This window comes from Phyllobates terribilis, unplaced genomic scaffold (genome assembly GCF_046119375.1).
Source record: "Phyllobates terribilis strain yellow unplaced genomic scaffold, ASM4611937v1 Scaffold_4__5_contigs__length_816908805, whole genome shotgun sequence".
NCBI classification, from domain to species: Eukaryota; Metazoa; Chordata; class Amphibia; order Anura; family Dendrobatidae; genus Phyllobates; species Phyllobates terribilis.
Genome location: NW_027362764.1, coordinates 359734021 through 359760747, shown reverse-complemented (window position 1 = coordinate 359760747; position 26727 = coordinate 359734021). Strand labels below are relative to the sequence as shown.

Here is a 26727-nt window from a genome sequence, read left to right as displayed (position 1 = left end):
CTCTCTGCTGTTTCTGCCTGTGAGCAGCGCTATCACTGGCCGCTCTCAGGCATCACGTGACCCCCGGCTGCAGCCGGCTCTGACATCCGCTGATGTCACGTCATGGTTCCGGATGCAGCTGGTGGTCCCTCTTCTGCATTCCATTGTGGCTGCTGGGTTGTGGGTGGGGTTACCCCTTGGGTCACACCCATCATCCACTGCGCACTCTCCCTCTCCTCATTCATTGGGAAAGCGGGCAGTGGATGCTGGGTGTGATGCGCGGGGTAACCCCACCTACAGCCCAGCAGCCACCGAGTGGACCCCAGCGCTGAGTCACGCCTCACTTGACGTGACGTCAGCGCGGGGTCACGTGCTGCCTGTGAGCAGCCAGTGATAGCGCCGCTCACAGGCAGAAACAGCAGCCTGAGGTAATTAGAAAGAAGCTTCTTTTCATCATAAAAATACATTGGGCTATTTTGAATATTAGTGGACAACCCTTTTAAGTTTTCATTCAATATCTACACTGTGTTTATGGACTTTGAGTTTTCCGCTGCACTTGTTTAGAATCTCCGTGTGTTTATAATATAGGCTTTTTTACCTATAAACTTTGTTCTGTTGTGTCTGTGCTCCACGCAAAAAAGACTCCTGAGTTATCAATTATAACTATTACAGCTCCGTGCTGTATGAGCCCCATATAAGTGCTCCGTGCCTCCATACATAAAAAAAAATAAACAAATCAAATACTCACCTCTCCTCAATGGCCGGTGATCTGCTCTGGACTCCTCAGTGCCGCCGTCTTCCCACTCTCTGCACTGTGACGCTCAGCAGAAGGCGTGCTGGAAAAACGTCATCGCGCCCTCTGACCTGAAACTTTACCGTCAGAAAACACAGAAAAGACAGGACTTGTGGAGGATCGGGGAGAGGTAAGTATTGTGCCGGGGCCCTGGGCAAGGTGGGGGCCCACTCGCGGGTGCTGGCACCGGACTCCCCCACTCACGCGCCCCATAGCGTGCTGGTGTCAATGAAGGCGAGTGGCTCCCCCCCGCCAGATCAGGGCCCCGGCACTTGCCCGGGTGTGCCGGGTGCTGATGCCGACCCTATGTACATGAATGCAGCTCCAGAACCACTATTGGTAAATGAATGCAGTGCTAGAACCACCGTCAGTAGATGAATACAGCACTAGAACCACACTTTTCTTCCTCTGCATACTGCCCACAAGATACTGTGCATTAACATCCCTCATATACAATAAAAGTCCCTATAACCTTTGGCTCTATAAGGCGCCTACCTTTCCCACTTTGGCAGCAGGGTGACGGTGGCAGCAGGGTGACAGCTACAGTAGGGAACCAGTGGCAGAAAGGTGACCGCCTCAGCCAGGTGATGACCTCTGATCAATTATGGATTGGTACATTTGTACACAAACAAGACCACGTTCAGTACAGGAATCCATTATCAGATCCACTGTCAGTACATGATTACAACTTCTCCATACTGTGCCATCACTTCTCAATATTGTCCTCAAAGCTCTCACCTCTCCATACTGTCCCCCAATGATCCCATATCTCCATACTGTGTCCCCACTGCTTTATATTGTCCCCCACGTTCTCACTTCTCCATTGTTCTTTGCATTGTACACAGTTTCCAAACTTTTTGGGAATTGGGATTGTAGAATTAAGTCAAATAGCATTCACCCTCCTCCTGCTCAGCACCAGCTTCCCACGGTTGCACCCTTCTCTATGTTTCAACTGCAGCGGTGGCATGAGTACATTGTACATCACCGCCTCAGCTAATCACTGAACCCAAAACATCATGCCATTTTCATAGGCAAAGCAACTGAACTCAGTGATTGGCTACAACTGTAATGCAGTTATATATCCCACAAAATAGTGGAGCAATGAGCAACAGGGGTAAGCGACACTGAGTTATTAGTCATAGTAGAATTATTAGAAGGGTATAACATTTATTTCTCAAAAGATAAAAAATAGAGTGAGCAAAATGACAAACAGTAATAATACAGTACATAGAGATTAGTAGATCAATGGTGAGGACACTGATCGGGCGTCATCAAGGGTAGTAATGTATGTAAGCAAAAACATATGTATATGTAAGAATATTTAAGTTAACAGACAAAATAATGCAATTACAATAAAGCATGATCTAGGAAAACAATTAAGACAATAATATGGCAACAAGATGGCGTCAAAGTACATAAAGTGTGTTCACATAATATTACCATAACATAGAACCAGGCTGTATGTCAGTGCAAATAACTAGGGTAATGGTAAATTGACCTCTAAGGCTAAGTGCCCACGATTCAGAAATGCTGCAGATTTTTTCCGCATCTCCCTGTCAGGAAAAACGCATGTTGATTTTACATGCGTTTTTCCTGCCAGGTAGAAGCGTTTGTCAAGCGTTCTTCACATGCATTTCTGCATGCGGGTTGTTAAGCGCATTCCAAGCGATTTTTACATTACTTGGAAAGTGCTTGACAACTTGGTCACACTATATAAATCCATGCAACCGGCATTTTTTATTTTTATTTTAAATTATTTTTTTTTACAGGTACTATGGTACCTGGGTCTGGAGGAGAGTCTCCTCTTCTCCAGACCCGGGTAATGTCAGGCAAAAGGTATTTTTGCCCGAGTTTTTAAAAATGAGAGATGTTTTAAAAAAGAAAAAAAAAACCCACCCCCTATCTGTTTGTAAGTGAAGACATAGAACTCACTTTTGCTTTTCCCCAAACCAGGAATTTTTATGACCCGCCATAAAACCTCAGTCCAGGGCAAGCGCTGGTACAAACCGTAAAATCCCTCCAAAAAAATCCCATTGTTTAATTGTACAAACGTTTTATGCCAATTTTAATCACGCACAGGTCTGACAGAAACATCGGAACCACGTTTTTTGAATGCTCACCTTTTTCCCATTACAATAGTGTAACTTGCATAACTGAGGAATGACCGGGAACTGAGATAATGGATTCTGAGATTCTGAGCATCATAGAGGTTTCATATTTAATATCTATCTTCATGAATATTGGTGACGGTCAAGATGATGTCTCCCTCTTGGATGTGGGACCCCCCCACACCAAGATATGGAATCTGAAGGATTTTTTAGGTCTTCTGCAGCTGGGTGGGCTCGCAAAGCCGAGCCCCCTTGTAAGGTAAATAAGGGGTGTTCCCCAGAGTTTTGGCTGCTTGCTAAAAACCAGATCGGCCATTTTTCAAGCCATTCCAACCAGGGACGCAGACGCATGCACTACACGCTGCGTGAAGGAATCAAGTCTAATTTCCGGGGAGCCGTCCCCCCCACAGAATCTGAGACCATCACCTTGTGAAGCAGGTTTTGCTATTACTTATCCCTTTTATTTTAATAACTGTTTATGCATACATGTAAATTGTCTCCTTTATAATATCTTGTATATATTTTGTAAACACTGCCCACCTTTTGGGAGTAAATCATTAATTATTTACCAGTTTCTTTCTTCTTGTCCTATGTCGAGCAAACACGTTCCTCACCCGCTAATTCACGTTACCTACCAGGTACCCGATCCACCTGTTAAGCGATCGGTGGTGGCAGTATACCAGTATTTATGTGATATTGTGGTTTGAGGGTGGCTGGTCGGAGGTATATATACGTTCCTGGAAGGAACTGGTGGTATATATACGTCCTGTCACATCACGTGCCGCAATAGTCGACATAAATTAGAGCAGCTGCACCCGTGCTTATCCTCTGTCAATACCGTGTTTGACCAGCAGGATAAGGGGGCGCCAGAGAGCTGCAAGGTCTGACCCAAGAGTGGGTGTTGTTTTCAAGACAGGTAACATCCGTACATTGAATCGCTTAATATCAGCATGTGCACATGTAATCATGCAGATATTCAATGCAAGTCAATGGCGGCAATTACGCTGCGTGTCTGCACAATTAATGGACATACTGCGGATTTTTCCGCAATGATAATCCGCAGCGGAAATTTCCGCAGCATGTGCACAGCACATGCGGGTTATCATTGGGGACAATGGGGCACATATTACCAAGCGTTTTTTAAGCGTTTTCGCTGAGGAATTTCCGCAGCGAAAATGCTTGAAAAATGCATAGTGGGCACGCAGCCTAACAATTTTATTCTATAACTGTAATGCAGTTGTAGTTGTGGCAACACTACTGCAGCCAAAACACAAAGATAGGAACAACAGTGGGGAGCCAGCGGTGGGTAATGAGTACTGTATGGCTTTGTTGTATTAGATGGCAGCAAAGGTTTGAGGGCTGATTTTTATAAGTGGAAAACCCCTCTAATTATTTGCAAACCGCCCAACATTTTTAAATACTGGGATGGTCCAAATTTATATAAGAACACCCTTGCTGAGCCTGTAGAGGCACAAATATTGCGGAGTTGCAGGAGCTTAATTTTTCCATTAAATTGCCCTTTTTTCTGCTCACACTGCAATTTGCCATGCACTGTCTATGCCCATGGCTTCTATATGAATTCCTGAAAATCAGAATTCAGGCATGCCCTTGGCAGAACCATTGAGGTGAATATGGTAAGCAGAGTCCAAAGTATGGACACCAATTGCACTCCTTTTTCCCCCTTCTCCCATGACAGCACCACCTGAGAGAGGGTATCCGCCCACCAAGGACAGGAACCTACTGAATAAAAGGCAGTACCTCTCTTCCTCATCAGTTTTGGTTCCTGTCCTTGATGGGAGCCTCTCTAGGTGGTGCCTCGCCTACCTGAGGTGGGGTCTGGAGCATGGATCCCGGGATCGATGCGACCTGGAGGCCTTGAAGATGCAGCAGATGGGACCTCTGTTCTCAGCCCCATCTTCCTGGTACCTGGGTCTACGTGTGGGGGCGCCTTCCGGGGTCCTCTCCCGCGTGCGCCGGGTCCTGCGGTCGGGGCTGCGCATGCACAGAGGCCTGTGGCTGGGCGCTCCGGCAGGCAGGCCTTCCGGGTCTGCGCACGTGCAGGTCGCGTTGCATCCTGTGACGTAGCACACTGGAAGTCCGGGCTGCACACGCGCGGGGTCGCGTTGCGCCCTGGCACTAGTGTGTCGGAAGCCCAGGTCTGTGCATGCGCGGGGTGTGATCAACATGACGCATCCCCGTTCGCAAGAGCGCTGGGAGCCGCTGGGTCTGTGCATGCGCAGGAGGGATCCTGCGGCGTAGCGCGCCAGCTGGCTAAGTTATATGTATATAATAAATAAATAAATAAATAGTAAAAAGAAAAAGAAAAAAGAAGTAAAGTCAAAAAGAACAAAAAAAAAAAAAGAGAAGGAGAGAGCAAGCTGCTGCCGGAAGGGGAGGGGCCCAAATGAGGTGGAGCCCCCATATGCTTTATAGAGATGGGAAGCAGTCAAGATGGCGGTGTCTGCATCCCCGTCATCATGAGTGAGGAGCCGCTGTCACCGCCACAGCAGGAGGAACAGCAGCAGCCACAGGCGCCTAAACAGCTCAAGCAAAATGTGAGAGAACCGAAGCAACGGGTGTCTTCCCATCATCAGAGCCACAGCAGTGGGGGTTGTACAAGTGCCGGCAGAACCGGTCAGAAGAAATCTCGAGAGTCCACCTCCGCCAGATGGGAGCGTTCATGTGAACGGCAACCACCGCCTCCGGTACCCTGGTCTGAACGGCAGTGTGGTGAGTGATCTTAGTGGAAGTTCACCTTAGTAATGTGCACTTCTCTGTTTTTTCTCTTTTCTATTCTTTTTGGTTGGTAGGAACCTAAAAAGAGTAGTTCTAAGAATAAGAATAAAGAATGTGCGTTATGTAAAGTTAGCCTTCATAACTCTTATGCTAAGAACTGGTGCTCTGGATGTATCCAGAAAACTATAGCTGAGGAGTCCCCTAGCTTTTCTATGGATTTAAAAACCTTTAATCCAGATGGAGGTCAGGGATTCCTTAAAGAACTTGACCTCCCGTAAGAGGAAAAAGCAGAAACGGGTTACCTCGGACTCAGAAAAATTAGTAGAGTCCCGTATCGCGAGGGAATCTCCTTCCCCCTCTGACCTCTCATCATAGTCTTCATTAGAGTCTTCGGATGATGATGGAGTGGGTAGACCATGTTTTTCGGTTGACAATACTGAAAGATTAGTCAAGGCTATTAGAGTAACCATGGGTATTGCCGATGCCAAGGCTCCCAGAACAGTTCAGGATGTCATGTCGGGGACTTAGATCAGAAGAAGAGACGCACATTCCCAGTTAATGAGAGGATCAAGACTCTTATAGATAGGAAATGGAAAAAACCTTACTACTTCGTCTCAATCTTTCCTGCACACCAACAGTTTCTGAGGGTAGCTGTACAGTTCAACAAGCACATAAAGCATTTTCAGTTTGCAGCTCTTTCCCTTGGCATCTCCATGGCTCCAAGGGTTTTCACAAACATTATCCTGGAAGTCACGGCACATCTAAGGGAGAAGGATATCCTAGTCATCCCTTACCTGGACGATTTTTTGGTAGTGGGCAGATCAAAACAACTCTGTGCACTGGCTCTGGCAGAAGTCATGGCCAGTGTAAATGGTTTGGGATGGATTTTAAATTTAGAAAAATTGAGACTACAACCAAAAAAGGTTCAGTCCTTTTTGGGTCTCATTTTAGACTCCGAAACCCAGACTTGTGTTCTGCCAGAGGACAAGAAATTGAGGATCAGTTCCCTCATCTCACGCGTAATCAGCAATCCATCCATGACCCTGAGAAATGCAATGTCTCTATTGGGTACGATGACATTTTGTATCCCAGCAGTACAGTGGGCCCAGTTTCATTCCAGACGTCTACAGCAGGAGATCCTGACAGCAGACAGACGGCTCAGAGGTCACCTGGATGGAAAAATATCCCTTTCAAGATCGGTAATCAACTCGCTGGATTGGTTGATGAATCCGGTAAATCTATCTCTGGGGGTTCCTTGGTCATTCCAGGTGTCAGATACGATTACGACAGACTTAAGCACAGAAGGCTGGGGAGCTCACCTGAGAGATCATTCAATACAGGGCCTCTTGTCAGACAGCGAGACGGGTCTCTCCTCCAACATGAGGGAGCTGTTGGCAGTCAGAAATGCGGTAGTAGAGTTCAGTTCAATACTTCGGGGTCAGCACATCGGGATAATGTCGGACAACCGAACAACAGTCGCCTATATCAATCGTCAGGGGGGAACAAGATCCCTTCCTCATTTTGCGGAGCGTCATCTATTTACGCTTTCGTCGCTGCATATAAGAGGAGAAGAGAACGTAAGAGCTGATTTTCTAAGTCAGCACATCTTGAAAAAAGGAGAATGGGACTGGAATCCAGCGATATTCCAGCAGATTATCAGCCGATGGGGGCAACCTCAGATAGATCTGTTTGCAAACAAACGATTTCGGAAAACGAAAATCTTTTGCTCCCTGAATCCAAAGGAGAAGCCTTTAGCTGTGGACGCACTGCAAATTCCCTGGCCTATGCATTTCCCCCTCTAATGCTGATTCCCCTATCCTGAGGAAGATCCGAGAAGAACAGGCGAGGGTTATATTGATTGCTCCTTTTCGGCCCAAGAGACCATGGTTCACTTGGATGAAGAGAATGTCCCAAGTGGAACCATGGGTCCTTACGGATACCCCAGATGTCCTCAGGCAGGGCCCAGTCTTCCATCCCCAGAGATCGGGCCTGCATTTGATGGCCTGGATTTTGAAAGGTCACTGCTAACACAGGAGGGGTTTTCTCCAGGTCTAGTTGCTACTCTTCTGGCAAGTAGGAAGCCGGTGACTACTAGGATCTATGGCAGAACCTGGGCTAAATTTCTGTCTACCTCGTGTCAGTCTGCCAAAGGAAGGGTTTCTATTGGGGCCATCCTGGAGTTCCTTCAGAAGGGCTTAAGCATGGGGTTAGCCACTAGTACCCTTAAGGTACAAGTATCAGCTCTGGGGGCACTATATAATTTAGACTTGGCGGCAAATAGGTGGATCATCAGATTCATTAAAGCTTGCAGTAGATCTAGACCCATTCCTACTCAAAGGTTGCCTCCTTGGGACCTTAATCTGGTTCTAGAGGTGCTAACCAAGCCTCCCTTTGAGCCCTTAGAGAAGATTTCGGAGAAAGTTCTCACCTTTAAAAACAGTTATGCTGGTAGCTCTAACGTCAGCTCGTAGGGTTAGTGATCTGCACGCGCTGTCAGTAAACCATCCGTTCACTCAAGTGTGTATGGATAGAGTAACCTTAAGACCAGACCCGGCCTATCTTCCAAAAGTAGCCTCCAAATTCTTTAGGACAACAAAGAAATTACTCTCCCTTCCTTCTATCCTGATCCTAGAAATTCAGAGTTACAAAGGCATCACACTTTAGATGTAAAGACGGTATTAGTCCAGTATTTGGAGGTGACGAAGGCCTGGAGGAAAAGTGACGCCTTATTCATCTAATTTCAGGCAGCTAGAAAAGGGCTTAAGGTTACGAGGAGGACCATAGCTAGGTGGGTCAGGGAGACCATTGGTTTAGTGTACTCTTCTACCAATCTGCCTTTACCGAAGAACCTGAAGGCCCACTCCACCAGGGCTGTAGCTGGTTCCTGGGCTGAGAAGGCGGATGTGCCCATCGACATCATATGTAAGGCGGCAACTTGGTCATCCCCCTCTACATTCTACAAGCATTACAGTCTTGACCTTTCCTCTTCTACTGATCTGTCCTTTGGGAGAAAGGTGTTGCAAGCGGTGATCCCTCCCATTGGTGTCTGATATCTATAAATCTCTCAGGTGGTGCTGTCATGGGAGAAGGGGAAAAGATCCTAGTTAATTACCGGTAAGGGGATTTTACAGAGCCCATGACAGCACCCTATTAATTCCCTCCCCTCTATCACTTATGGTGTGCACTTCTAAGGGTGTTTTTATAAAGAAATGTTTTGGTGGTAGTTGTGTACTAACCTATTTTCGGAGGCCCTCTCATGCTCTGAAAAAAAAACTGATGCGGAAGAGAGGTACCGCCTTTTTATTCAGTAAGTTCTTGGCCTTGGTGGGCGGATACCCTCTCTCAGGTGGTGCTGTCATGGGCTCTGTAAAATCATGTTACCGGTAAGTAACTAGGATCTTTCAGCAGTATCTTTATTTTCAGACAGGAATGAATAAAAAAATAAATGGAGTTCTATTGCGCTGTCTGTGAAGAGCAAAATTAAATCCCCTAGATTTATTATGGGTACTTTAAAACTATAATAAAATACAGTGATTAAAACAAAAAAACGTAGGATGTGAACCAACGTGTTTTCGATCCAGTATTTGGATCTTCTTCACGTTCATACTGGGCTGATTCCAGTTCCCAGGTTAAATGCAGTTTTTTTGGAGGTAAATTGGGATCACAACTTCACAAGTTTAAAAGGGTCAAAAGGTCAATTAGAAAACAAAGAAAAAAACACAAATATGCAAATTTCATTCTTAGTATAGAAAACTTAATAAAACCTTTTTAAGCCTGATGGAATTGTGTAAGCAGAACAAGAATATTATGTATGGCTTAATTACATGACAAATTTATCTCATAGTAACATGGAAATGTTTTTCTAGTCCGGCATCTGAACTGTAGAACAAACTTTGATTCATTAACAAATATATTTGTTAAATATTGTGTTAGGCTGCGTGCCCACGATGCGTTTTTCATGCGTTTCCGCTGCGGAATTTCCGCAGCAGAAACGCATCAAAAACGCTTGGTAATCTGCACCCCATGGTCCCCAATGGCATTCCGCAATGTCAATGCACATGCTGCGGATTTTTCCGCAGCGTTTCTGCAGCGCTCATAAATCCGCAGCATGTTCATTAATTTTGCGGAAGCGCCGCCATTGACTTGCATTGAGACGCATATAATCCGTCTCTGTACATTTGTACATGCGGATTATATGCGTTTCAATGGCGGATGATACCCAGTTCTGGAGGAGAGAAGACTCTCATCCAGACCTGGGTACCATTGTACCTGTAAAAAAAAGAATAAAATAATAAATAAAGTTATATTCACCTGTCCGGCGGCTTCTCTCTGCTTGCCGGCAGCACTTAACTTCCAGGACCTGAGATGACGTCGCGGTCATGTGACCGCAGGCTGTCTCGCGAGAGCCCGGCAACCAGGAAGAAGCCAGGACGAGTGCGACAGCACACGCGGCGGGGCATCAGAGGTAAGTATAGCTTTATTTTTTTATTTTTACGGTCACACTATATAAATCCATGCCGTTTGCATGGATTTATATAGTGTGACCTAGTTGTCAAGCACTTTCCAAGTGATGCTATCACCTGGAAAGTGCTTGTCAGTCCACATGCGGAAACGCATGCGTTAACACATGTGAATCCGCATGTATTCTGCAGGAAAAACGCATGCACAATCTGCATGCGTTTTTTTCTGGCAAGGGAGATGCAGAAATGCTGCAGAAATTTTCTGCTTCATTTCTGCATCGTGGGCACATAGCCTTAAGACGACTCACTCGGCTGCTTCCAGAAATAGACACAGGAACGTTTTCATGTTTATTTAAAATGGCATAAAGCACTGCACGTTCCACAAACTAAACACGGCCTTTCTGGCGTAATGGTAAAACAAAAGATAACTGACAGCACAGTCCATATGTGTGGGGGATTCACCCTCTTAAGTTGCAGCACACTTCAGCTCCTCCTGAGCTGAAGTTCCACAGACTGGAGACTTCTTTCTCCAGACCCACAACAGAGAAAAAAAACAGTGCCTGAGAATTTATCTTCCCCAGCCACACCCTGAGGTGGAGATATGGTAAATGACTTCCTACCCTTCTCTATGTCATTCACAAAAAAATACTCCCAACACATAACATGCTGGAGAAAACTTGTAGGTTCAGTTCGCTAAAATTAGTAGCTACAGTGAAACATATCTCCCCTCACATATATCACCAGTGACATTGTCACAATATACACCGTGTGAAATCAGTATTGAGCCTGTTGCCTATTTTCTAAGTAAATATATTATTTCAAAAGGTGCTTGTCACGGGTGTGTCAGAGGTGACAGACAGTCGCCCTGCAGTGGTTTGCAGGAGATCTCCACATTTGGCAATGCCGACAGCTGCCTAGATAGGAAGCTGTGCTTAGGACCCAGAGACTACCTCCCTTTAGTCTGGGTGTATATATACCTGGTATGTCTAGGTGGGTGTCACCGGTTATACTCATTTCTACTTGGAACTTGGCTAAAGCAGCATCATGTCCTCTTTGTAGTCTTGAGGAAGTGTGCCCTGTTGGAGTTCTTCTAAAGCTGAGTTGTTGTTCCCCTGTGTTGTCTTCCCATTTTGTCTTTAAAGAGCTAGCGGAGGTTGACTAGTGCTAATCTCCTTCCACCCCCAGCTATAGCCTTATGCCAGGTATAGTAGGACAAGGCACGTGATAGGCAACAGCTGCGGAGGCTGTATAGGGACGCTAGGGGGAGACAGGGTGATGCTAGTTCAGATTAGGAGGTCACATCTCACCCCCCCTTTCCCTAGTGTCTGGGCTCCCTTTCTCTTCTGTGTTGCACACACACCTGGCGTGACATTATAACTGGCCGAGCACGTTTTGGAAAAAAAAAAAAAAACGACACTAGATTTTTTTTTTTTTTCTTTGTGTGCTTTTAGGCATGCACTTTTTTTTCTTACTCTCTTTAGTATGGGATCAGTTGCAAAGCTCGCAGAGCAGTTCCGCTGTCTGTCTCTGGGGGTGAATGACCTCTGCTATGAGGTTCAGCAGCAGTATCACCGCTTACAGGCTGCCAATGTAGGGGTTTCTGCTGGTAGACCTGTCCAGCCTGAACCCAAGGTTGCCCTCCCAGACAGGTTTTCAGAAGGTAGGGACAAGTTTTTTGTGTTTAAGGCATGCAAATTGTACTTCAAACTTCTTCCCTACTCCTCCGGTAATGAGGAGCAACGGGTTGGTATTGTGAGCTCTCTACTGTAGAGCGATCCTCAGTCATGGGCGTTTTCGTTACCGCAGGACTCAGTTTGTCTCCTGTCTGTGGAGGGTTGTTTTGGAGCTCTTACCCTCATCTATGATGACTCTGATGGAGTCGCCTTGGCTGAGTCTAAGCTATGTCGCCTTCAGCAGGGGATTTGGTTAGTGGAAACGTACAGTTGGGAATTCCGTAGATGGGCAACGGATTCCAAATGGAATGACTCAGCCCTTAAAAGTCAATTTTGTGAGGGGCTTACTGAAAGGTTGAAAGATGCCTTGGCTGTATATGATACCCCTCTGTCCTTGGAGGCTGCCATGTCTTTGGCCATACGTCTGGATAGGCGCCTTCGGGATAGACGGGTGCAATCTTCTTCTCCGGGGCCTTCTTGTCGGGGTTGTGTACCTTTGCCAAGGGAGCCATCTGTGGGTGAACCAGTACTCGGGGAGGTGGAGGAACGTAGGAACGTATGCAATTAGGGGGTGTCTCTACATCATACATCTCCCCGGAGATTCACAAGAAAAGAGGCATGTTTTTTTTGTGGGTAAAAGGGACACTTTGTTGGGACCTGTCCTTCAATTTCTAAGCAAATGGAGACTCGTATAACTCTGGGTAGTCTGGAGTTGGATAAACAACGGGTGCACTTGTGGGCAAACTGCAGTTCCCGATTTATCCTGACAGCAGATGTGGTGCTAGAGAGCAAAACCGAAAAAATTTCTGTTTGTTGACAGTGGAGCCAGGGTCAGCATGGTTGATGCAGAGTTTGTGAAAACTCATGGTCTTGCTTGCTGTGCTTTAGCTGAACCTATTCCCATCTTTGCCATTGACTTGGCACCACTTTCACAGAAAGCATTTACTCAGATTGTACATAATATAAAACTGAGGGTGGGGTCAGATCATTGTGAAATCATCCCTTGCTATGTTTTAGAAAATCTCCCTACTCCGATTGTTTTAGGTATCCCCTGGCTTGTTAAACATAATCCGTTGGTGGATTGGCAAGCCAGGGAGATTATTGCCATGAGAACTGTCTGAATGTTTCTATTGCTGCTGTCTCTATGGGGATACTGCCTACTTTTCTGTCTGATTTTGAGGACGTTTTTTCTGAAAAGAGGTGTCAGGATTTGCCTCCTCATCGTGCTTATGATTGTCCCTATTAACCTGACTCCCGGAGCTAAACTACCAAAGTCCAGACTATATAATCTTTCTGGCCCTGAGAGACAAGCCATGAAGGTTTTCATTGTGGAAAGTCTGGACAAGGGACATATTAGACCCTCATCTTCGCCCATGGCGGCAGGGTTCTTCTTTGTGAAGAAAAAAACGTCGGTCTACGTCCCTGTTTAGATTTCCGGGAATTAAATCAAGTTACCATCCGTGATCCATACCCTCTTCCTCTGATTCCTGATTTGTTCAGCCAGGTTGTAGGAGCTAAGGTATTCTCCAAGTTGGATTTAAGGGAAGCCTACAATCTGGTTAGAATCAGAGAAGGGGACGAATGGAAGACAGTGTTCAATACCTCGGAAGGTCATTTCGAGAGTCTGGTTATGCCTTTTGATTTGACCAATGAACCTGCGGTATTCCAGAATTTCATAAATGATATTTTTCATCATTTGGTGGGGAGGTTTGTGGTGATCTATCTGGACGATATTTTGGTTTATTCACCTGATTTTGAGACCCATTGGGGGCATGTTAAGAAAGTGCTCCAGATATTAAGGGATAACAAACTTTATGCCAAACTAGAAAAATGTGTTTTTGCTGTTCAGGAGGTGCAGTTTTTGGGATACTTGTTGTCATCTTCAGGTTTTCGGATAGATCCAGAGAAGATCCGTGCAGTCCTTGACTGGGAACGTCCCGAGAACCTGAAGGCCCTACAACGTTTTCTGGGCTTTCCTAATTTTTACAGGAAATTCATCCAAAATTACTCGGTGGTAGTGATACCTCTTACTGACATGACTAAGAAGGGGTCTGATTTTTCCAACTGGTCGGAGGCTTCCCTCCAGGCTTTTTCTTCCCTGAAGAATCACTTTGCCACTGCACCTATTCTCAGTCAACCTGATGTTTCTCAACCCTTTATTGTGGAGGTCGATGCTTCGGATGTCGGGGTTGGGGCTGTGTTGTCTCACGGTTCGTCCCCTGGTAAATGGCGTCCATGCGCCTTCTTTTCTAAAAAACTGTCTTCGGCTGAAATTATGACGTGGGTAATAGGGAACTTTTGGCGATTAAATTGGCGTTCGAGGAATGGCGACACTGGTTGGAGGGGGCTGTCCATCCTAATACTGTTATTACTGACCATAAGAACCTGTCATATCTCCAGTCAGCAAAACGTCTCAACCCTATGCAAGCCAGATGGCCCTGTTTTTTACTAGGTTCAATTTTGTTGTCACTTTTCGTCCAGGGGTCAAAAAACGTCAAGGCTGATGATTTGTCCCGGAGTTTCCCTGGTGGTGGTGACCATGAGAACCCTGCCCCGATATTACAGAAAGGGGTAGTTATTTCTTCTCTTTTTCCTGAACTGGAGGGTGAGGTGCTGGAGGCTCAGGGGGATGCCCCTGCCTCCTGCCCTTCAGGAAAGTTATTTGTACCACCTGATCTGCGCCGTAAAGCAATCAAGGATCATCATAACTCTGTGCTTGCTAGCCATCCAGGTGGTAAGGCAACCGCGGACCTCCTCTCTCGTCATTTTTGGTGGCCGGGGTTGCATCGGGATGTAATTGAACACGTAGCTGCTTGTAGTATTTGCGCGCATTCTAAGGTTTCATACACCAGTCCGTCTGGTACTCTTCCGCTACCTATCCCTAGCAGGCCATGGACACACTTGTCCATGGATTTTATTACTGACCTACCGGTTTCTGCAGGCAAACGTTGGTTTTGGTCGTAGTAGATAGGTTCAGTAAAATTGTTCACTTCCTCGCTTTACCTGCACTTCCCAATGCTAAGACACTTGCTCAGGTGTTCATAAATGAGATTGTGAAGCTTCATGGGGTTCCCTTCGATGTGGTGTCTGATCGGAGAACCCAGTTTGTTTCCAAGTTCTGGAAGGCATTCTGTTCTCGACTGGGGGTGCAGCTGTCCTTTTCCTCTGCCTTCCACTCTCAGTCGAATGGTCAGACCAAGCGGGTCAATCAGAATTTGGAGACATACTTCAGGTGTTTCGTCTCCGAAAATCAGGAGGATTGGGCATCCTACTTACCGCTGGCAGAATTTGTCTTCAATAATCGTCAAGAATCCACTGGCAGGTCACCGTTTTTCAGTGCATAAAGTCCGGAGGAGAGGATGTGGGTTTCAGCGTCAGAGGTGAACGCTCCCAGATTGGTTCGCTTTTTTTCACACCTCTTTTCCTGAGAAACCCGGTCCTGAGTGTCCGGAGGCCACACATAGAGAGGGGGGGGGTACTGTCACGGGTGTGTCAGAGGTGACAGTTGCCCTGCCGTGGTCTGCAGGAGACCTCCACGTTTGGCAATGCAGACAGCTGCCAAGATAGGATGCTTTGTTTAGGATCCAGTGACTACCTCCCTTTAGTCTGGGTGTATATATACCTGGTGTGTTTAGATGGGCATCGCCGGTTATACTCATTTCTACTTGGAACTTGGCTGAAGCAGCATCACATCCTCTTTGGAGTCTTGAGGCCATGTGCACTGTTGGAGTTCTTCTAAAGCTGAGTTGTTGTTCCCCTGTGTTGTCTTCCCCTTTTGTCTTTAGAGTGCTAGCGGAGGTTGACGCGGCTCATCTCCTTCCACCCCCAGCTACAGCCTTACGCCAGGGATAGTAGGGCAAGGCACATGATCGGCGACAGCTGCGGAGACTCTATAGGGACGTTAGGGGGAGATATCTGGACTAGCGTCACCCTAAGAGGTCACCTCTTCCCCCTTTCCCTTGTGTCTGGGCTCTCTTTCCCTTTCCCCTCTGTGTTGCACTCACACCTGGCATGACAGTGCTATTGACATGACATTTTCACTAGATGTGCGAACTACTCATCTAAACCACAGATCTCCATAAATTAAGTTGTGTAATAATGAAAAATGACACAATGAAAAAGTATTGAATACGCTTACTGAAATGTAATTAATAAATTGTACAAAAGCCTTTGTTGGTGATGACAGCTTCAAGATGCCCCCTGTTTGGAGAAGCTACTCGCATGCACTGTTCATGTGTGATTTTGGCCTAGTCTTCCACACAAACACTCATCAAATCCTGAAGGTTCCGTAGGCTCCTTCTATGAATTCTGAGCTTTTTTTCCTTCCAGAAATTTTGTATTGGATTCAGGTCAGGTGATTGGCTGGGCCATTGTAGCAGCTTTATTTTCTTTCTCTGAAACCAATTGAGAGTTTCCTTGTATGTGTGTTTGGGATCATCGTCTTGCCATCTCGTAGATGGTAGCAGATTTTTTTTCAAGAAAGTACATTTGTCCATTCATTCTGCTTTCAATGTTAAGTTTACCAGTGCTGTATGCTGAAAAACAGCCCCACACTATGATGTTTCCACCTTCAAACTTCACTGTTGGAATGGTGTTTTTTGGGGTGATATGCAGTGCATTATGGCCAGGGCCGCCATCAGGGCTTTACTGCTCTTACTGGCGTATGGGGCACGGTGAGCAGAGGGGCCTGAATGGGGCCCCAGGGAATTGAACTTGCGTCTTCGGACGCAGGTTCACTTCAAATCTATTGCTGTGCAGTAGTCTTCCTGCACAGCAATAGTTAATGTCCGATAGCCAATCACAGACTGACGTCACGCACATGTCGCTGAGAAATGACATGAGGGGAGAGCTGAGACATGACATGAGGGGAGAGCTGAACCATGATATGATGGGAGAGCTGAGACACGTGCGGTCAGGATGAAGTCACATGGGGTCCAGAATGGAGTACATATGGGAGCATAATGTGGTACATTATTACTCTAGGGGCTAATTATGGATATTATTACTGCTGTGATGTATTTTATTTTTGAGGATACGGCGGGGGGGGTGGTCCTGTTACTGTGCAGGACGGCACTATGTCACTTTTTTTCTTCATCTGGTGTAGTGTAGAAGTTGGGGAAAAAGTGGGGAATGTGCTCTGGAAACTGCTCTAGATAACTGTGTGTTATTTTCTGCATAGACAAGTCCTGGCTGGAAGAAGTGATGGCGGTCTGTGTTGGATGAACAAGAAAAGTTAAGATGAAGGACTTTATCTAGAGACGTCACCGGTGAGTCAGTGTGCTACCTGTACACTGACACTGTAAACTACATATTATATACAGAGCTCCTGTGTATAATGTCACTGGTGATCACTGTATTACCTGTACACTGACACCATACACAGAGCTCCTGCGCTTAATGTCACTGGTGATCATTGTATTACCTGTACACTGACACTATATACAGAGCTCCTGTGTATAATGTCACGGGTGATCACTGTATTACCTGTACACTGACACTATATACAGAGCTCCTGTGTATAATATCACGGGTGATCACTGTATTACCTGTACACTAACACTATACACTATATTTATTTACAGAACTTCTGTGTATAATGGCACTTATGGTAATATTAGTATTGTGTTTTTTTTTATTAATGATCAGTATTGTAGTAGTCAGTCACTATATCATGGTAATATGTGGTCTGGCCATGGTGTGTCGGTATTTGTTCTTTGTGTGTGGTATTTTTCGGTCACTATGTGGTCTAGTCATGGTGTGTCAGGATTTGTCACTTGTACGTGGTAGTATTGGTCATTTTTAAAAAATGTATGTGACACATTACCTTAAAGAAAAATATACTTAAAAAGAGTATTGGGTATTATAAGAAATATTTAATAGGTTAGAGCAGTGCAGGGCCCGGCCAGCAGAGTCTACCTTGTCTGGTAGCAGCTTAAGAAATATTTTGCCAAAACAAAAGCTACTGGCTATGTATGTGATCTGGTGTTCAATGGGAAATGTTAATGTGTGATTGGTGAGGACGTGGTGCAGAAGTGGAGTTTTTCCAAGAGGTGGTGGGAATGTGGAAGGTTCGAGGTGGACACTTGTGCGAGGACAGAATACGACTCTCAACATTGCCCTTTGCTCACAGCACAAGCAGGGGACAACGATGAGAGATGCCTTCAGCACCAGGCGCCTGGGAACAGCACGAACTGTACCGTTGATTCCCATGCGCCAGTACGTGTTACACGGATGTCATCCGTGTGTCATCAGTGTGCACGTGTGTGGAACGTTTTGCAGCCCGTGCGGCATGCAAAAACTGGACATGTCAGCATGTTTTGCCCATGGACATACGATCTGTGAAAACACACTGACATGTGCGCAGACCCAGAGACAACCATAAAGAAAAAAGCCCCCTAAAAAATAACTTTTAATAATTTAATCTAAAAAGGACTGAAACAATCCATAAACAAACAACAATGATACGCCTAATGATAGGACATCAAAATTAGGTAATACACCGACAGGGAGGGAATACAGATTAGCCCTGTCCCTATTTTATCCCTAATTCCTCTCCCTTCCTAGCAGCGGAGGTTGGCACCCTAATTTGTACTTCATGGCGCCCCCACTCCACGTCGGTGTCCCTAATGTCCCTACAACAACCGTTATCATAATATTAACAAAACCACAATGGTGAGAAAGGGTGGAAAAAAGTTAACGTATAAGTGAAGAAGCCGATGAGCCTTATTAGATGATTATAGAGAACCAAATCTATGTAGTAGGGTATAGATCAGTGCTCAAGGCTTTAGGAACAAAATCTTTGTCTTGCTATAGCCAGATCAATCAATCAGTTTATAGACACATACTCCACATTGGCTATCTAGCCATATACCCACAAGGTTCTGACACCAAATCCCACCCAAATAAATACCCTGCTCAAAAAAATAAAGGGAACACATCCTAGATCTGAATGGATGAAATATTCTCATTGAATACTTTGTTCTGTACAAAGTTGAATGTGTGGACAACAAAATCACACAGAAATCATCAATGGAAATCAAATTTATTAACCAATGGAGGCCTGGATTTGGAGTCACCCCCAAAATTAAAGTGGAAAAACACACTACAGGCTGATCCAACTTTGCTGTAATGTCCTTAAAACAAGTAAAAAATGAGGCTCAGTATTGTGTGTGGCCTCCACATGTGTGTATGACCTCTCTACAATGCCTGGGCATGCTCCTGATGAGGTTGCGGATGGTCTCCTGTGGGATCTCCTCCCAGACCTGGACTAAAGCATCCGCCAACTCCCGGACAGTCTGTGGTGCAACGTGACTTTGGTGGATGGAGCGAGACATGATGTCCCAGATGTGCTCAGTCGGATTCAGGTCTGGGGAATGGGCGGGCCAGTCCATAGCTTCAATGCCTTCATCTTGCAGGAACTGCTGACACACTCCAGCCACATGAGGTCTGGCATTGTCCTTTATTAGAAGGAACCCAGGGCCAACCGCACCAGCATATGGTCTCACAAGGGGTCTGAGGATCTCAACTCGGTACCTAATGGCAGTCAGGCTACCTCTGGCGAGCACATGGAGGGCTGTGCGGCCCTCCAAAGAAATGCCACCCCACACCATTACTGACCCACTGCCAAACCGGTCATGCTGAAGGATGTTGCAAGCAGCAGATCGCTTTCCACGGCTTCTCCAGACTCTGTCATGTCTGTCACATGTGCTCAGTGTGAACCTGCTTTCATCTGTGAAGAGCACAGGGCGCCAGTGGCGACTTTGCCAGTCCTGGTGTTCTGTGGAAAATGCCAAGCGTCCTGCACGGTGTTGGGCTGTGAGCACAGCCCCCATCTGTTGACTTCGGGCCCTCATACCATCCTGATGGAGTCGGTTTCTAACCGTTTGTGCAGATACATGCATATTGGTGGCCTGCTGGAGATCATTTTGCAGGGCTCTGGCAGTGCTCCTCCTGTTCCTTATTGCACAAAGGAGGAGATAATGGTCCTGCTGCTGGGTCGTTGCCCTCCTATGGCTCCCTCCACATATTCTGGTGTACTGGCCTGTCTCCTGGTAGCGCCTCCAGCCTCTGGACACTACGCTGACAGACACAGCAAACCTTCTTGCCACAGCTCACATTGATGTGCAATCTTGGATGAACTGCACTACCTGAGCAACTTCTGTGGGTTGTAGAGTCCGCCTCATGCTACCACGAGTGTGAAAGCACAACCAACATTCAAAAGTGACCAAAACATCAGCCAGAAAGCATTGGTACTGAGATGTGGTCTGTGTTCCCCACCTGCAGAACCACTCCTTTATTGAGGGTGTCTTGATAATTGCCAATAATTTCCATCTATTGTCTATTACATTTTCACAACAGCATGTGAAATTGATTGTCAATCAGTGTTGTTTCCTAAGTGGACAGTTTGATTTCACAGACGTTTGATTTACTTGGAGTTATATTCTGTTGTTTAAGTGTTCCCTTTATTTTTTTGAGCAGTGTATATGCAGCACAGTAATAAATCAATACAAATACATATTCTTTGTTACTTCACGGTGCACCGAATGGGATACCACATAAGGATGATTCTGAAAAAGGTCAGAAATCAGCATAGAAGTACACGGGAGGACCTGGTCAATGACCTAAAGAGAGCTGGGACCACCGTCTCAAACATTATTGTTAGTAATACACTACGCCGTCATGGATTAAGATCCTGCACGGTACGCAAGGTCTCCCTTCTCATGCCAGCACATGTCCAGGCCCATTTCAAGTTCACCAATGACCATCTGGATGATCCTGGTAAGACATGGGAGAAGGTCATGTGGTTAGATGAGACCAAAATAGAACTTTTTGGTATCAACTCCACTCGCTGTGTTTGGAGGAAGAAGAAGGGTGAGTACAACCCCAAGAACACCATCCCGACCGTGAAGCATGGTGGAGGAAACATCATACTTTAGGGGTGCTTTTCTGCAAAGGGGACAGAACGACTGCACCATATTGAAAGGAGGATGGATGGGGTTATGTATCGTGAGATTTTGGCCCAAAACTTCTTTCCCTCAGCAAGAGCTGTAGTAGATCGACTCACTCAGCTTCTTAAAGAGGCAGTTACAGGAATTATTTCTGTTTAAAGTACGGCTGATTTATTGCAGTTCTCATAAATCACATCACCAGAAAATGTAAATACAGCCTTTGTCCGGCAGAAAGTAAAACATAAAATAACAAGTCCGTACTTGTACGAGTGTTTAGCCCCACCTGGCTTAAAGTTCAGTGCCCTTGTCCTTTAGCAAAGGAATTCACACCGGGAGACCTGCAATCTCCAGCTCAGAGATCTCACCTCCAGCTCACCACACACACAAATGCTCTGCAGGGCTGTGTCTTTTCTATACCCCCAGTTCCTCCCATTCTGCAGGTGCTTTAATCACCCTAGATCCAAGATGGTGGTTTAACCTTGTCGTGTGCTGGAAACTTTTCACTATGCACAATCACTGCAACTATCAATATCAGTGCTACACCTCTCTCTCTCTCCAGTAACTTGCCAGTGACTCTGTCACAGAGCATTGAAGACGGGTCATGGCTGGGCCAGGACAACTAAGGAGTGGCTTCGTAAGAAGGATTTCAAGGTCTTGGAGTGGCCTAGCCAGTCTCCAGACCTTAACCCAAAAGAAAATCTTTGGAGGGAGCTGAAACTCAACGTTACCCAGCGACTGCCCCGAAACTTGAAAGATCTGGAGAAGATCTGTATGGAGGAGTTGGCCAAAATCCCTGCTACAATGTGTGCAAACTTGGTCAAGAACTACAGGAGACGTCTGACCTCTGTAATTGCAAACAAAGGTTTTGGTACCAAATGTTAAATTCTGTTTTTATATTGTATCAAATACTTATTTTATACAATAAAATGCAAACTAATTATGTAAAAATCATACAATGTGATTTTCTGGCTTTTTTTTAAGATTCTCTCTCTCACAGGTGAAGTGTACCTATGATAAAAATTACAGATCTCTAAATTCTTTGTTGGTGGGAAAACTTGCAAAATCGGTGTATCAAATACTTATTTTTCCCACTGTATAATGACATTATCCTGTATATAACATCTGATGTCTGTACTCATAGTATACCACATACAGAATAATATCATAATATCTGACTGCCATATGATACACTATTATACTTACATTAGATGTTATACAGTATACACGTGTGTGTGTTATGTGTTATATATATACATATACACACACACACTAGCCTATTGAACCCGTTCTACGCCCGAGTGGCGAGCATTTTTATTGGTATATGATCTCACATGCTGGTATGTGCTGCCCCCCTCCTGTCTCCACCATCCTATGCTGGTATGCATGGCACCTCTTACCCCCAATCCTGGTATGCATGGCACCCCTCATCCCCAATCCCGGTATGCGTGGCACCCCTCACCCCCAATATGCATGGCACCCCTCATCCCCAATCTCGGTATGCATGGCATCCCTCATCCTTATCAAGGTATGCATGGTACCCCTCATCCTGGTATGCATGGCACCCCTCACCCCCCAAACCTGGTATGCATGGTCCCCTCACCCCCCAATCCTGGTATGCATGGTCCCCCTCACCCCCCAATCCTGGTATGCATGGTCCCCTCACCCCCCAATCCAAGTATGCATGGTCCCCTTCACCTCCCAATCCTGGTATGCATGGCACCACTCACCCCCCAATCCTGGTATGCATGGCACTCCTCATCCCCAATCCCGGTATGCATGGTGCCCCTCATCCCTATCCCGGTATGCATGGTCCCCTCACCCCCCCAATCCTGGTATGCATGGCACCCCTCATCCCCAATCCTGGTATGCATGGCACCCCGCATTCCTATCCTGGTATGCATGGCACCCCTCACCTCCCAATCCTGGTATGCATGGTCCCCCTCACCACCCAATCCTGGTATGCATGGTCCCCATCACCTCCCAATCCTGGTATGCATGGTACCCCTCACCCCCCAATCCTGGTATGTGTGGCCCCCTGATCCCTTTCACGCTGTACACACATACAAAAAAATAAACACTTATACTCCCCTTTCTTCCCTGTGCTCCAGTGCTGCGGTGTCCCGTTCTGCCGGAGGAGGAGTGTGGCGCCGCGATGTCCTGGAAATGTGTCTTCAGTAAAATGGTGCCAGATAGAGCTATGCGCATGCGCCGATCCGACGCCTCACTCGTGCTCCGGTCTCCGGCGAAGACCTGGTCAGGTAAGTATCTAAGTATGGCGCCGGAGATCGCGGTATGCGTTCAGTGTCTACACATACCGCAATCTCCGGCGCCATACACTCCTCTTACCTGTAACGGCTGGATGCCTGCTTCTGTCTGGAGCCAGACTGCGCGTCACGCATGCGCAGTCTATAAAGGCTTCAGACAGAGACACGCATCCCCGGTTATATTATAGATAGTGTGTATAGTGTATAACATGTGATGTCTGTAGTCACAGTGTATCATTCACCAGTTATGTATCATCCTTTGTACTACATGTAGTATACTATGTGCACAGATCTAAAATGGTATATGTACTGGATTGATCAATCCTGAACCTGGCTACAGGACATACATATTACAGTATATAAAGCACAATATATACAGGGCCATATATATACAGTAACATGTGATGTTTAGTAGCCAGGCTCAGGATTAATCAGTCCAGTGCTGGATTCTATATAGTGTCTCTGGTCACTCTAGGTATAGGGAGATATATTGCAGCAGACTGAACTTTCCTGCGGATCTGTTGATGCTGGAGCCGATGACCTGGCACTGACAGAGCCACCATGAAAAATCAGACTCCTGCAATAAATCTGTGAGCATCAGCAGAGCGGCGGCTGACACAATACAGGATCCGCCCTGGAGTTATCAGGAGGTGAGCAGCGTCCACCTCCTCAGTGCACAGAGAGCAGAAGCTCCTACTTACAAATGTCTCATCTCTTTCCCGCCAACAAACACATCTCTGGAAGGAAGAATTTGCAGCCGTGCTCCTTCCACTTCAGCAGACGGTCGCACACAGTGTGCAGTGTATGCTTTACTGTGATGCGGCCAGCCTGCACAGATACAACAGCGCCGCCCCTGGCAGCCTTAATCAGCTGCTTAGTGACCGGCCCGGGGGGCATATGCCCCTCTGTCCCCTGGCCCAACCCGCCCCTGGTTGTTACTGACAACATTTGACGGCTACAATAATCTGAGAGCCACTATAACAATAATTCTTTTTAAGTGCCCACTTAACATTTACTAATGCCGACCGAGTCCACCAATGTACAGCTCCTCTATACACAGTATGGACTCACAGCTCTCACACAGAGTATGATGGGCCTACAGCTTCACTATACACAATGATACCCCCACATCTCCTCTATTCCTAGTATGATATCACCACTGTTCCCCAAAACACAGCATAGTGAACCCCATAGAAGCCCTCACACTGTATAATGCCTCCCACACTGTGTAATGGCCCACCACAGTAGTCCCCACACTAGCCCTAAAAGTGTATAATGGCCTCACATTAGCTCCCACACTGTATAATAGCCCCCACAGTAAGACGTAAACTATATAATGGCCACTGCATTAGCCCCACACTATATAATGGGCCCCACATTAGCCCCCAAACTGTATAGTGGCCCCACACTTTATAAGGGCTCCCACAGTAGACGATATAATGTATCAGGGCCCCTCCCACTGTTTCAGGGTCCCCCATTATTTATGATGCCCTCAGAAGTTTAAATCAAAGTAAAAAACATCCTATGCTCATCTAATACAGGATCCTGACGGTTCCATCGGCAAGGCCCAGTCGGACCAACACGCTATCATCAAACCGGTGCATGCACCGGGCATCAGTCGATGACATCACTGTGCTGAGACTCTGATGTCCTGTGCATGCACTGGTGCCTCGGTCGTTCTGTAGACTGCAGGCTTAAAGTGATCTGATGTCTACAGAGTGGAGAGCAATAGTGTGGGGAGATCGTATCTCCCTGCTCTACCATGGGGCTGCACATGCCGATATATAGTTAAGGGTAGTGTAGCTCCAGATGGGCCCCTTTGAGCTTGGGGCCCGGGAAAACCGCACCCTCTGTCCACCCCCCAGATAGCTACACTACTGATTCCCATGTTACTATGAGATACATTTGTCATGTAATTAAGCTGTACATAATATTCTTGTTCTGCTTACACAACTTCATCAGGTTTAAAGAGGTTATGATTATGCTTTCTAAACGAACAATGAACTCTGCATAATTATGTATTTTTGTTTTGTAATTGACCTTTTAACTTTGTGACCCCAATTTACTGCCAAAAAAACTGCATTTAACCTGAAAGATGGAAACAGCCCAGTATGAACCTGAAGAAGATCGAACCACTGGATTGAAAACGTGTTGGTTCACACTCTCCCCTTTTGTGTTTTAATCACTTTATTTCTTTATGGTTTTAAACTACCCGTAATAAATCTAGTGCATTTTATTTCATTATCCATGGACAACGCCATAGAACTCCATGCTTGTTTGCATAACTCAAAAGGTGAGCAGCACCTTTTATTAGTTTAACTAATCCTCATATCTCAAACCATATTAATCTGGACGAGCACCCCCCATCTCTCTGATTTATCCACAAGAAGGGCATTGATGTGGGTGCAGCAAAGATTGTAAGAAGTAGTGATGTTCATTGATAAAGGTCTTTTGATGATTTTTTTCAGCAGGATCTCCTGAAGACCATACAAAAGTAGAGCAGTATAAAAGGCCTCATTCTCAGAGCAGATTAAGTTCACAGGATCAAATTGCCATTCTTTGCATCATAGGAGGTCACAAGTATTTTACGATTATTCAGCTCCACTTGTAGAACCAATATATCGACTCTCTGAAATGCAGCAAAGAAGCAGAAACCAGGAGAAATTATTTCTGAAATCTCCCAAAGGATGTGGAAAACCTACTGCAATGCCCAATGGCATGGTTGGTGGAAAATCAGGAAAAGGTGCAAACTATAGCATACCTGTAAATCCCTCTCAAGCTGTTCAGAGTGGGCAAGATGTATTTCACCACCAACAGCCATACAGCCACAAGAGGTACAGACAGAAGAGTAAAGATATTCACTCCCCTCTGAAGACCACCCATCCTAAAGCAACAGAACATGAATTCACCCGGGATTTCCCGCCTGTTCTCACCAGTGAAGATTATGTTATTCCTGTTATGCAGAGACATGAGCATCACCATCACCATGAGCACCACCATCATTACCACCACTATCATCAGTCATAAATAGTGTTGAGCATTCCGATACTGAAATATCGGGTATCGGCCGATATTCGCGGTATCGGAATTCCGATACTTAATTCCGATACTTTTGCAATATCGTATACCGGAATCGGAAGTTCCCATAATGCAATGAGCCAGTTTCATTTTATTCAGCCAATGAGGATCCTAAGAAGTGTGGGCACATCCTGTTAGGCATGTAGGCATCTTAACTAATGGCATGGCTGTGATTGGCTGCTGAAATGATGTCATGATGCACTATAAAAGCCGCCGCCGCCATTTTGAGCTCACTCTGCTGTGAATTCAGTTAGGGATAGGACGCTGTTGTTCTGAGGGACAGTTTTAGCTACCTATTTGGTCTATTCTGCTTTACCCAAGCTACTTTATAAATCGCTGTGCCTTGCAGCGCTCGTGCACAGTTCTCTGTGCTGTTCACCGCTGTCTGCAAGGTCTGTGTGTGTGAGTGCAGCTCACCCTGTAGTGTGTGCTTCAACCACGTCTGGTTGTAGTGCACTCAGTGTGTGTCACTGCCTCATACATTGTCCTTTTTTGCCAATTCATAATTTTTCCTGATATCTCCTATCAGTGTGGTGGTTCCATCCGTATTCAGCTAAATTGGTTCCAAACACACTATATAGGAGTAGATAGAGACATTTTTTTGGTCTTGCAGCGCTAGTGCACAGTGCTCTGCATCTGCACTGTTCACCGCTGTCTGCAAGGTCTGTGTGTGTGAGTGCAGCTCACC

General features: G+C 46.0%; 1 protein-coding gene across 1 annotated transcript in view; it reads left to right on the top strand.

The window, feature by feature from the left end:
* The window catches only part of LOC141264337 (protein naked cuticle homolog 2-like), a 569817-nt gene extending 543829 nt beyond the window's left edge, over positions 1–25988 (top strand). Inside the window, 2 exon segments of the mRNA XM_073676627.1 lie at positions 25433–25501; positions 25504–25988. Of these exon segments, the coding sequence (XP_073532728.1) occupies positions 25433–25501; positions 25504–25988 (554 nt within the window).
* The last annotated feature ends 739 nt before the right edge of the window (positions 25989–26727 follow it).